The sequence below is a fragment of the Parus major genome, unplaced genomic scaffold, assembly GCF_001522545.3.
Source record: "Parus major isolate Abel unplaced genomic scaffold, Parus_major1.1 Scaffold220, whole genome shotgun sequence".
Taxonomy (NCBI): Eukaryota; Metazoa; Chordata; class Aves; order Passeriformes; family Paridae; genus Parus; species Parus major.
The window spans coordinates 480,521-493,440 of record NW_015379263.1 but is presented as its reverse complement, the minus strand read 5'-3'; the positions used below and the strand labels follow the sequence as shown (position 1 = coordinate 493,440).

General features: G+C 63.5%; 1 protein-coding gene across 1 annotated transcript; it reads right to left on the bottom strand.

Moving 5' to 3' along the window:
- Positions 1 to 421: 421 nt before the first annotated feature.
- Positions 422 to 12,590, bottom strand: ADCY6 (adenylate cyclase 6). Its single transcript, XM_015615695.2, has 21 exons — positions 11,265 to 12,590; positions 9,672 to 9,821; positions 9,463 to 9,584; positions 9,245 to 9,356; positions 9,050 to 9,177; positions 8,309 to 8,467; positions 8,079 to 8,220; positions 7,871 to 7,999; positions 7,383 to 7,408; positions 7,135 to 7,282; positions 6,438 to 6,535; positions 6,276 to 6,363; positions 6,086 to 6,202; positions 5,848 to 6,006; positions 4,307 to 4,482; positions 4,197 to 4,226; positions 3,542 to 3,671; positions 2,756 to 3,019; positions 1,845 to 2,049; positions 1,163 to 1,287; positions 422 to 1,081 (listed from the first exon to the last, which is right to left on the bottom strand). Exons 1-21 carry the CDS (start codon positions 12,096 to 12,098, stop codon positions 953 to 955), a joined length of 3,471 nt encoding a protein of 1,156 aa, XP_015471181.1. The 5' UTR covers positions 12,099 to 12,590; the 3' UTR covers positions 422 to 952.
- Between the last annotated feature and the right edge of the window lie 330 nt (positions 12,591 to 12,920).

Sequence of the window (12,920 nt, the reverse complement as noted above, 5' to 3'; positions counted from 1 at the left end):
TTCCCCACCCCTCCAAGATCCGGTTTTACCGGGGTCCCGCAGCCCCTCGCACCTCGAGACGTTGCCTGTACTCCCCAACCGACTTCTCACCCCCCTTCCCTCACCGGGATCCCCTCGCACCGGGACTTGGCTGTGCTCCCCTTCCGGGACCCCTCATCACCGGGATCCCGGTGCTTTTTCCCCCCTGGGATGCCGGCCCCCTCCCAATCGGGATCCCCGCAAGCCCCTCCGGCCGCCCTCCGCCCCACAGGCCAGGCCACACCTCGTATCCAAAGTGTTTTATATATAATTTATCTGTACACACGAAGGACAAAGTACCTCAGGTCTGCGCTGGGGTGAGGGAGCCAGCGCCCCCCACACTCCCCCGGGCTGAACCCCCCCCCCCCAAAACTGCTTCAAAAAAAAAAAAAAAAGAAAAGAAAAAAAAAAAAAGTCACTTCATTAGGTTTTTTTTTGCATTTAAAAGGGGGAGGATCTGCCCCCCCTCCCCGCCACAGCCGCCCCGGAGGGAGCTGGGACCCCCGGGGGGTGAGGGGGCTGCGGAGATGCTGGGCCTGCTCCCCACCCCCCGCAGGCGGCACTTCAATTTGGCACATGGAGGGGGCTGGGGACCCCCCTGCCCCCAAAACCCCCTGCAGTCCCTTTCCTGGGGGGGCCCCATCTCCCCTCTTTGGCACATGGGGGGTTTCAGCAAAGGGATGGGGGTTACCATGACCCCCCCCCCAAAAAAAAACACCCCGGTGCAGGGCTGGGAAACACCCCCTAAAACACCCCTGGAGGGAGGGCACAGGGTTACATCCCCACACCCCCCCAACCACCTCCCTTGTGTCCATTTCTCCCTTTTCTTTAAAATATGTGGATTTGGGGATTTTTCCTTTTTTTTTTTTCTCTTGCCTGAGCTTGGCACAGGCTGGGGGAGTCCCCGGCGTGGGGGGACACCATGGGGACCCCCCTAACTGCCTCCAGGGCCCGCATTGAGGAAGTAGGTGGTCATCTCCCCCTTGCCCTTGACCTTGACCAGCCCCCGGCACTCCAACACGTAGCCCTTGGCTGCCAACACCTGGTACAGGTCTGTTGTCACCTGGAGGGAGGACACGGGGGTGAGGGGGGTCCTTGGGGGTCTCTGGGCAAGCGTCCTGTGCCACTCCCACCCCTGACTGACCTGGATGCGGTCGGGGACCCCGGTGCTGTCCATGCGGCTCGAGACATTGACGGTGTTGCCCCAAATGTCGTACTGGGGTTTGCGAGCCCCAATGACCCCTGCGACCACTGGGCCCATGTTGAGGCCTGGGGGGACACGGCTGAGAGTCAGGAATGACCCCCACACTCAGGGAAATGTGGGGAAGGAAGGGGAAAAGGGGAAAAGAGGAGTGATGGGGGAAAGAAGGGGTGGGGAGGTAAGATTGGAAAAGGAGAGAGTGACAAGGAAAAGATGAGTGTGAAGGGGGAAAAAGGGGAGGTGAGAGGGGAAAAGGGGGTGGGAAAAGGGGAAAAGAGGGGGAAGGGGGGAGAAGAAGGGGTAGGGGGGTGAGATTGGAAAAGGAGGGAGTGACAGGAAAAAGAGGGGTGTGAAGGGGGAAAAAGGTGGGGAGAGGGGAAAGGGGAGGTGAGAGGGGAAAAGGAAGGGGTGAGGGGAGAAAGGGGGTACAAGAGGGGGAAAAGGGCAGGAGGGGAGAAAAAGGGGTGTGAGAGGAAAATGGGGTATGAAAGGGAAAAAGAAGAGGTGATTGGGAAAGGAGGAAGTGAGAAAGGATAAAGGGGTGCAAGAGCCAGCAACAACAGCATAGGATGGCTGCTGTGCAAAGGATGTGCAAAGGGTGTGTAAAGGGTGTGCAAGGACTCACCAATCTTCATCTGGAAGTTGTTGAAGGAGTGCTCATTGATGTACTTCATCTGCTCCATGAGGTGCATGGCGTAGTCGGCCAGTGCTGAGATGTGGCTCCGGCCCTCACGGTCGTAGGTGGCTGCGTTCAGCCCCGATGCCGCCATGTAGGTGCTGCCAATGGTCTTGATCTTCTCCAGCTGCCGGTACTTCTGCTCACTGATGATCTGGGGGACAGGGTGGAGTCACCCCCACAGCACCTCGACAGGGTGATGGGTACCCCAAATCCTGCACCCCATCCTGTGGCTCCATGGATGCTGTTCCACGGCTTTTGCAGCACCTCCCGCACTGTGGCTCCACAAATGCTGCTCCACAGCCTCTCCAGTACCCCACGACCACATCCCCTGCACCCCACCCTCCCCCATGGTGTTCCACAACCTCTCCAACACCCCCTGCACACCATCTGCTGCACCCTGTCCCTCCTGCACCCTGTCCCCATGGTGCTCTGCAGGCTCTCCATACCTTGTGCATCCACCTCACTCATGGTCCTCCACAGCATCTCCCACAACCCGTGTCTGTGTTCCCTGCACCCCATCCTCATCCATGGTGCTCCACACCTTCTCCAGCACTCCATGCACACCATCTCCTGCACCCTGTCCCCAACCCTGGTGTTCCACAGCCTCTCCAACACCCCATCTTCCTGCACCTCATCCTTGTGCACCCTATCCACAGCCTGTCCAGCATGCCCTGCACCCATTCCTGTGGCTCCATGACAGCTGCTCCATAGCTTCTCCAGGGATGGAGTGCATCCTGTGCCTCATCCCCACTGCTCCACTGCCTTTCCAGCACCCCATAACCCCACCCACTGCACTCCATCCCTGTGCACTGCGCCTCCAGGCACCCCCTCCCCTCTCCCCTTCTCCGCCCCAGCACCTCATCGAAGTCGGCAATGATCTCATTGAGCAGCCGCAGACACTCCACGCCCTCATTGTTGGCCTCCAGCTCCACGTAGAACTCGGAGAAGTTGCTGATGGAGGCGAACATGACGGCCACACACTCGCAGGACTGGTAGTAGAGCTCGTCATTGCGCCGCTCCCGTGCCAGAAAGTGTGCGGCCACGTCCTTGGGCAGGATGTTGTGCAGCAGCCGCCGGTTGTAGGCCTGGAGCTCCTCCATCTCCTCCTTCTCACCCGTTGCCTGTGGGCACAGACTCAGGTGGGAGCTGCCACAGGACCCCACGGCTGCCCCAGCATCAGGGTGGGGAGAGGGGGTTGGTCCCAGCCCCATGGTCACCACAGTCCTGGAGTGCGGGGAAAGGGTCACGCCCAGCCCTGTAGCCACCTTTGTGTCAGGGTGTGGGCAGGGATTGGTCCCTGTCCCATGACTGCCCCGGTTCTGGGATGCAGAGAAGGTCAGTCCTGGTCCCAGCATGCAAGAAAGGGGTTGGTTCCAATCCCACAGTCATCCTAATCCCAGGGAGCAGGGGAAGAGTCAGTTCCTGTCCCATGGTCATCCCAATCCCTGGGAGCAGTGTCAGTCCCAGTCCCACAACCACCTCGGTTCTGGGGTGCTGAGAGGGGTCAGTCTTGTCCCAGAGTGTAGGAAGGGGTCAATACTGTCCCTGTGGTCACCCCAGTCCCAGGGAGCAGGGAGGGGGTCGGTCCCAGTCTCAGGATGCAGGAAAGGGGTTGTTCCCAGCCCCCCACACCTTGGTCATACCTGGAGCTTCCAGAGGAAGTCAAGGCGGGCAGTGGACTCGACCTGCTGGGCGTGCAGGTACAGGGCAAGCGCGAACACGGCCAGGACCACGGGAGTCACGTAGCGCAGGGCCACCTTCCCCTCTGCCGGGCTGCAGGACCCCCAGGAGCCCTGAGGCAGGCTGAGGGACCCGTCCTTGCCCACCCAGGGATCCCAAACTGCACCCAGACCCCAGAGATCCACCCACCCACTCCAGGGACACCAAATCTGCAGTCAGACCCCAAAGTTCCACTCACCCACCCAGGGGAACCCCAAACGTGCACCCAACCCCAAAGATTCACCCACTCACCCAAGGGATCCAAAATCTGCACCCAGGCCCCAGTGACCCATTCAGACCCCCAAGATGCACTCACCTCCTACAGGGACCCCAAACCTGCATCCAGACCCCAAACATTCACATTCCCATCCCAGGGACCCTAAATCTGCACAGTAGACCCCAAAGATCCATTCACCCACCCAAAGGAGCCCCAAATTTGCACCCAGACCTCAAAGCCAAACCAGAGACCCTGAGGCTGTCCCTACCCCCCAGTGCTGCAGCACAGACCCCCAAGGGACTCTCCTGCCCACCCTCGTCCCCCTGCGCCCAGGTCCCCACCAACTCCAGTTTCCCACTCACCACTCTCCCTGGGTCACGTTGAAGGAGGGCCTGTGGGGACAGGAGCCAGGGGTCAGTGGGGTGGGAACAGAGCTCTGAGGTGGGGACCCCTGGGGTCCAAGAGCACTCACAGGGCATTGGCCACGACCAGCAGGTCGGCGTTGTCAAAGAGGGCTGCGTGAGGCCCCTCCACCAGCAGCAGGAATGTGGCCTCGATGCCCACCATGAGCAGCAGCTTCCCAATGCTAGTGATGTGCAGGAAGACGGAGCAGGCGAGCAGGCTCAGCACCACGCTGTAGCTGAAGTACTGGGGAGAGACGTGGTGGGATGCAGTGGCACCCCAGAAACACCAGATGGTACCCAGGAACACCAGATGGCACCCCTGGGATCTTTGCAGCATCCTGGGAACCCCAGATGGCACCCAGGAACTAGGACTGGCATTCCAGGAGCCCCTATAGGACCCTGGGAACCCTGGATAGCACTGGATGGCACCCTGAGAACCCCTGAAGTACCCTGGGAACCCTGGATAGCACCCCTGGAATGCTGGATGGCACCCTGAGAACCCTTGAAGTACCCTGGGAATACTGGATAGCACCTCTGGAATGCTGGATGGCACCCTGAGAACCCCTGAAGTACCCTGGGAATACTGGCAGGCACTCCTGGAAATCCCTGATGGCACCCCAGTGACCTCTGCAGCACACTGGGAGCCCCAGATGGCACCCCAGGAACTCCAGCCCTCATCCCAGGAGCCCAGGATGGAACTCCTGGACAGCAGCCATGGGAACTCTGCAGCATCCCAACAGCCTCTGCAGCACACTGGGAGCCCCAGATGGCACCCCTGGGAACACCACCCAGCACCACAGGACTCCTGAAGCACCCCAAGAACCCCAGGTGGCACCCAGGAACTACGGATGGTACCCCAGGAACCCTGAATGGCACCCTGGGGAACCCTCTGCCACCTCAGGAACACCAGTTGAGACCCCAGGAACTCCTGCAGCACTCCAGGGACCCCAGACAGCATTCCAGGAACTCCTGCAGCACCTTGGGAACACTGGATGGCACCCTTGGGAACCCTGCAGCACCCCTGGAACTCCTGCAGTGCCTCAGGACTCCCAGCACCTCCCCACGCCCACAGGGACCTTGCACCCCTGGGGACACTGTGCCAGCACCCAGCAACCTCAAGGGCTCAGTGCCAGCACCCACTGAGGACCTTGGACCCGAGCGACCTGTGCCAGCACCCCGTGTGTGTGGGGACCCTGTGCTGGCACCCTGCACCCATGGGGACCCAGTGCCAGCACTTTGGGGGACACTGAACCCTCTGGGACCCAGTGCCAGCACTTTGGGGGACACTGAACCCTCTGGGACCCTGTGCCAGCATCCTTAAGGACACAGTGCTGGCAGGGACCCCATTCCAGCACCCTGCACCCTCAGGAACCCTGTGCCAGCATGTTTGGGGACAATGTGCCAGCACTCTGAAGGACACTGCACCCATGGGGACCCCGTGCCAGCACCCTTGGGACAAAATTCCTGCAAAGATCCATGCCAGCATTCCTGGGGACACTACACCCATGGGCACCCTCTACCAGCACCCAGGGAGGACTTGGCACCAGCAGGGACCCCTGTGGGAAGCTGGCCCCGTGCCCTGCAGCAGGTGGTGCCCAGGGCCACTCACCTCGGGGAAGTCACAGGCCAGCCCGTCACCATGGCAGGAGCCCGCAGGGGTGCCCAGGGAGAAGTTGAGGGCGCGGAGCTGGCAGGGCCCCACGGAGCCGGGGGTGACGTTGAGCTCACGGGCGGCGCAGTCCCTCAGGGCCACGCGGCTGCAGGAGAACTGGGGGGACAGAGGGATGAGCCGGTGCCCCGCAGCTCCCCACAGTCCCCCAAAACCCCCCAACTCCCCAGGACCCTACCATGTTGATGAAGGCAGCGGTAAAGACGAGGAGGATGGTGAAGACGGCGATGCCGGTGCTGCGGGCGCGGGACTGGACGATGCCGCGGGAGAGCTGCTGCAGGGTGGTGGGGAAGAGCTGGAGGGGCACCAAGGAGCCTGTCAGGCATGGCTGAGCCCCCCAAAAACCCTCCCAGCCCTCAGGTACTCACAGTGACGCAGGAGTAGATGGCACAGATGAAGAGGATGGCAGCAAGGACGATGAAGATGCTGACGTAGACCCCGAGCATCAGCGAGGAGCTGGGGAGAGGTGGGAGGTGAGTGATGGGGCTGGTGGATCAGAGCTGGTATTTGGGGGGGGCTGCAGCACTTACTGGGGGAACACCACGATCTGGAGGCAGCAGATGAAGCAGAAGACGAGGAGGGTACAGGCCACGTAGCCACCAAAACGGTCATCGACCTTCTTGGAGTACTGAGGAGACAGGGGGAGGTGGGAGGGCTGGATGGATAGAGGGGGGACCCCAGGAACCCCAGGGGGATCCCAGGAGGAGAATGGAGGTGGGACTGAGGGGACACCAGTGAATGACGTGGAGGGGAATGGGGGAAACCTGGGGGGACAGGATGGAGGGAAATGGGAGGACCCCAAGGGATGCAGATGAAGGGGATTGGGGACATCCCAGAGGATGGGATACAGGGGGACAGGGGCAATCCCAAAGGGTGAATGGGGGAACCCCAGGGGATGCAGGAACTGGGATGGAGAGGGGGAGAGCCCAGAGGGTGGGGAAAAGGGGGACAGGACTACCCTGGAGCATGGGATGGAGGGGGATTGGGGGGACTTCAGGAAATCAGGGAATGGGATGCAGGGAGAGGACCCCAGGGGATGGGAGGGGACAGGGGGGACCTCAGAGGATGGAATGGAGGGGATGAGTTTGATGAAACCAGCACAGAGAAGACCCCAAGGGATGGAGGAGAGATGGGAGGACAAAGATGATGACAGGGCCAGGGCAGAGGGGACTTTGAGAGACAGATGGAACAGTGGGTCCAGAGCAAAGGGAACAGAGGGCCCCCAACCTTCTTCTCCAGCTCAGGGGTCTGGAAGGTGAGCAGAAACTTCTTGACGTGGTCCTTGCGGAGCTGGTCAATGCTGCGGGCATCGATGGCCCGGCTCAGGAACTCATCCACCTCGTCCTCAGGGTTGAGGGCCTCCTGGGCACCACGGCTGGGGAATGGAGGGGTCAGGACCCTCCCAGGCTCCCAGCTTTGCCCCAGGGAGGGGCTGGTCATGACCCCCCCCAGCAGCCCAGCATGGGAACACTTACTTGTCCTTGCTGGAGTCATCGATGCCCTGGGAGACACAAGGGAGACAGAGGTGTCAGAGTGGATGGATGGGGGTGACCCTCACGAATGACAAGGACATGGGACATCACTCAGGGCCACCCAGGAAGGGGGACAGAGTTCCAGGGGTAAATGGGGCAGGGGGGGTCCCCAAGGGTTCTTGGCAAGGACAAGAGGTCCCAGGGACCTGGAAAGGGAGCAGGGAGGGGTCTAGGGGGGGATGTCTAACATCAGTGAGGATGGGAGACCCCTGAAGGTGCCCAGGACTGGTGAGAACAAGGAAGATCTCCAAGGTCTGATGAGCACCAGGGGCCACCCAGGAACTCCCTGAGGCCCATGGGCAGCAGAAGGAAGCCACAAGGGTTGTGGGCAGGGCTGGGGAAGCCACCAACAACCACGGAAGGGCAGCGAGTGGCTGATAGCACCATGGTGAGGGTCCCCCGTGCCTGATGCCCTCCCCGGGGCTGCTCACCATCTGCCGGAAGGCCTTGGAGTCCTTGGTGCGGGAGAAGGAGCGCTCGGGCACCCAGCGTGGCACCAGCCCCTCAGTGGAGTTGGCACGAGTGCGCTGCAGCTTGGCCAGGATAGCTTTCTCCTCCTTCTGCAGGGTGACACAGCCATGAGGGGGTGACCCCAATTTTCCTTCACCCCTGCTGCCCTCCAGACGACCCCCAACTCACGCGCTTCTGGCTGCAGCCGACAATGAGGAAGGTCTCGATGTTGTGCTCCTTGAGGTAAGCGTTGCGCTCACCCCCGTGGCCCGGCTCCACCTCATAGTCCCCATTCAGGTACTGCAGCGTTGCCCAGGTGATGTGGATGCGCCTGGGGATGGGGAGATGAAGGTGCTGAGCCCTCCCTGCCCAGCGCCCCCCACCCCAGCCCCCAGCCCAGCTCCCCCATCCCTGCTCACCCGGCTTTGCCTCCCGCTTCCATGTGGTTGGCGAGGGTGACATCGTTGGACCAGACATCGAACTGCCACTTGCGCAGCCCCAGGACGCCGCAGTGAACCCGCCCACTGTGGATGCCCACACGCATGTTCACGTTCACCCCTGTCACCTCACGCACCAGCCTGCGGATGGGACCGGCACCGCGTCACCCCCGGGCACTCCGTGGCACCCCCAGGTGCCAAGAAACCCTTGGCCCTTCAGGATTCCCAGGCACCACAGCACCCCAAGGCACCCCAAAGCACCACTGGACTCACAGGCACCCGAGGCACCACGGCACACCCACGGTACCCCCAGGCACTGTGACACCCCCAAGTACCCCACGGCACCCTGAGGCACCTCTAGGCACTGTGACCCAGACTGGTACTGGGGATGTGCCAGCACCAGGACTGGGAATCATCCCCCAAGCTGTGGTGGCACCTGGGACTTGCCAAAACTGGTGGGAAAATTACAGCCCTCCCAAGTTGAAGTGGCACCAGGGACACAGCAGTACCAGACACAGCTCCTCAGGGTTGTGGTAGCACCTTGGGACATGCCAGCCCAGGAGATGGGCGCTGGGGACACACCAGGGCTGGATGCAGCCCCCCAAACTGTGGTGGCACCTGAGACGTACCAGCCCAGAGGATGAGCACAGCAGGGCCAGGTGCAGCCCCCCAAACTGTGGTGGCACTGGGGACAGGCACAGCCCCCAGCTCTGCCCTACTCACGAGATGGCCTCGATCATGTCAACGCCCATCTCCACACAGCAGTGAGCGTGGTCCCCGCGCGCCTCCGGCAGCCCTGACACGCAGTAGTAGCAGTCCCCCAGGATCTTGATGCGCAGGCAGTGGTTCTCCTGGGGGACACGAGCAGATTAGGAGGGCTCCAGGACACCCCCAAAGTCCCCCAGCCCCTCCACTCACCGCAGCCAGCTTGTCAAAGCGGGCAAAGAGCTCATTGAGTGTCATCACCAGCTCCTGGGCTGTGCACTGCGAGGCCAGGCTGGTGAAGCCCTCGATGTCTGCGAAGAGGATGCTGCCAGGAGGAAGAGCACGGGCTGGGGATGGCCACACACTGGCCCAGACACCCTCCCCTGGTGATGCCTGCCCCAAACCTCGCCTGCACCCCATCCCCACTGTACCTCACATTGTCATGCTTCTGGATGTAGATCTTGTGGAACATCATGTCCTCCTTCTTGGTGTTGATGTCCTCCTTCATCTCCATGGCCACGTGCTGTGGCAGCACTGACAGCAGCAGCCGTTCCTGCAGCCAGAACAGTCCTGTCAGCAGGGCTGGGGTGCTGATGGACCCCCAGTCCAGCACGGGGACCCCCGGCACTCCCTGTCCCACCTGCTGACGGTTCTCCCGCTGGAGGTGCAGGCGCGCCTGGATGTAGCCACGGGTCTCCTGGAAGGCCTGGCGCTGCGACACCTCGGCCGGGTAGTGGGTGCAGACCCCCACCACGTTGGTGCACAGGAAGATCAGGGCATTGGCACTGAGCTGGGGGAAGGTGGGCTCAGTGTGACCACCCAGGGACCCCCAGACAGCTCTGCCACCCTCCTGTGCACCACAGAACCCTGCCCTTGGTACGGTGGGTGCTGCTAAGGGGAGAAGAGGGGGCTGCAAAGAGAGGGATGGGGGGACGTGGGGGCTCTGGAACACAGGGCAGGGAGGATGCAGGGACATGGAGACATAGGAGACAGGGTCAGGGGGATGTGGGGCACCAAAGGACATGGGGAAACAGGGCAAGGGAGCTGCAGGGACATGGGGGACTTGGGGCTGTGGGAAACCAGGGAAGAGGGGATGCAGGGACCTGGGGACACGGGATGGGGTGGGGGGGCAAAGAGGATATGGGGATGGAGGGAGGGTAGGGGGATCACAGGGGCCTGGGGACACAGAGTAGGGCAGCAGAGGGGACTTGGGGACACAGGGGACATGAACAGGATGAATGTGAAGGACCTGGAGACCCGGGGCAGGGGGAACGTGGCGATGTAGGAAAGCAGAGTAGGGGGGATATAAGGATACAGGAGCCCGAGGCCAGGGGTACATGGGGGCCTGGAGCATGGGGGTCACGGGGACGCCCTTGGGAAGCAGAGGAAGTCAGAAAGCGGAGATGACTGCGGAGGGAGCTGCGGTTTCCCCCCGTCCCCATCCCCTGGGACCGGGGCCAGGGCTATTTATAGCACTCCAGCACACTGGGACACTGGGAGCAGAGGCCTCGCATCCCCTCCCCGGCCCCATCGCATCTCCCCGGAGCCCCATCGCTCCTACCCTGAAGGGGTGAACCCTACCCAGGGGGGCGGCCCCTCCCGTGACCCCGCTGGCCTCGGATGTCATTGTGTTCCTCGCCCTGTGCCCCGCGGGGACAGCACGTGGCCCTGGCTCTGGCCAGGCAGGGCGAGGGTGACGGGTGATGAGTGGCTCTGCTCAAGGAGGGGGAGCTGCTGGGGCTGGGAACATGCGGACCTAGGGACGGGGGACTCCTCTGCACCCCCTGTGCAAGAAGCACCCCTCAGAGGGGCACTGGCAGCATCCCAGCCCTGCCGGGTGACAGCCACTCCCCTGCCCCGGTGCCCTGGACTTGCGTCCTTCCTCGGGGGTTTCCACCAGCCCTACAACGGGAGCTTTGTGGGTGCCCCTTCCTCCCGGTGCAGCCCACAATGGTGGGTCTGTGCCGGGATGAGGGGCCCATCCCGTCCCCCGGGGGCTCCGGCACTCTAGAGACCCCCGGCCCCACCACGGGACCCCAGCATGGGACCTCCCCTGGGGCCCCCTGTCCCTGGATAGCCAAGGGGCCCCTCCTGCATCTAGAACTTTCCGCCAGCAGAAACATCAAGTGCACAAAAACCCCAAATTTGCAGAGCGGGATTCAGGGTCGGGGGGGGTCCCACCTGCGGGTGGGTGGGATCCCCCAAGCTCAGCCCCTCCCAAGTGTGTCCCTACCTGCTTCCAGAGGAAGGGGTCGGCAGCGTTGCGGTGCCAGGCGATGGCGAGGTGCAGGGAGGAGAGCAGGACCCCGGCCAGCACGGCCGCCCGCATCCGCACGGGCAGCAGCGTGTAGGTGATGTAGATGAAGAAGACGCTCCACCAAACGCCCTCGGCCGCGCTTCGGGGAGACACGGCCACCGTCCCCAGCGCCTGCACCCCGGCCAGCAGCCCCAGCACCACGTAGCTCACCACCCACATGTAGTCCTGGGGGAAGGCGCTGCGGCTGCACAGCACCATGAGGAGCAGGAACAGGGCCGTGGCACTGGCCAGCGCGGCGGCCGCCGGCACGTTCGGGGTACCGGGCAGGCAGAGGAACAGCAGCATCACCCCACAAACCAGCACCAGCACTCCCATCAGCACCGTCAGGCTGCTCTGGTTCATCTGGAAGAAGTAGCGCTGGTAAAGCCGCTCCAGTTTGGCCGACTGGAAGCGTTTGGAGCGGAAAACCTGGAGCAGCCGCCGCCAGCACTCGCCGGCCGACGGCCGCCCCCCATGTCCCCCAGCTCCCTTCGGCCCCTTGGCCTCGCCGTCCTCCAAGCCCGCGTCCACCGATTTGAGTCCCAGGTCGCCCGCGGGCCCCTTCTTGCCGTAATGATCCTCCTGCCAAGTGCAGCGCAGCCCCCGGGGGGGTCCCGCACCCCGCTCCATCTCAGGGTCCTGCAGGCAGCTCATGTAGCGGGGGCCACAGAGGCCGGCTCGGGGCCGGGGGCCCTTCTTGCCGTTGCGCTCCCCCCATGCCGTCTTCCGCTCGTCCACCTTGGGCACCAGGATGCCGCTGAACCACGACATGCTGTGGGCACCGAGGAGGGGTCAGCGCTCGGACCCCCACCCTGACACCCCAAGAGGGGCCCTGGTGTCCACGGGGGTTCAAGGCCGTGCAAGGAGTGGAGGGTCCTGATGTCCCCACCACCGCCCTGGGGGATGCAGAGCCCAAGTCCCAGCTCCCCCACTACCCCCATGGCCCCTGTGGGAGCGGCCGGTGCTGGGTTGCCGGTGCCCCAGTGTCCCGGTGCTGGGTGCCCGGTGCCAGAATCCTGGTGCACAGCGCTGGGTTCCCGGTGTTGGGTTCCCGTTGTCCCGGTGCCCAGTGTCCTGGTGCCCAGTGCGTGGCCCTGCCGAGGCCGCCCCGAGCCCGCCCTTCCCGGTGCAGCGACCTGCGACAAAGCTGGGACCGACCCGGGCGTCCCGGCCCTGTTTGTCTTGAACGGCGGCCAACGGGCTGTACCGGGCACGGCCGCCCCGGGGCACCGGGAACCAGCCGGGACGTGGCAGCCGGTCCCTGCCCCGGGCGAGCGGCGGTGGAGAACGACCACCGGGAAGGGCCGGCCCCGGTGGCGGCGGCCGCCTCCCTCCTTTCCCTCCCTCCCTCCCCGCTCCGGGCACGGGAGCCCCGCCGAGCCCGGCCCGTACACGGGGACGCACCAGCGCCCTTCGGCCGCCGCACCGGACGCTCCCACCGTACCGGCAGTTCCCTCCGCACCGGACCCCCCCGAGCTCCGCGCAGCCCCCCGGGGCCGCACCGCTCCCGCCAGCCGGGGGCCCAGCCCGGTGTCGCCCCCCGCCCTGATCCCAGTTCCAGTCCCAGTCCCGATCCCGGTCCCGATCCCAGAC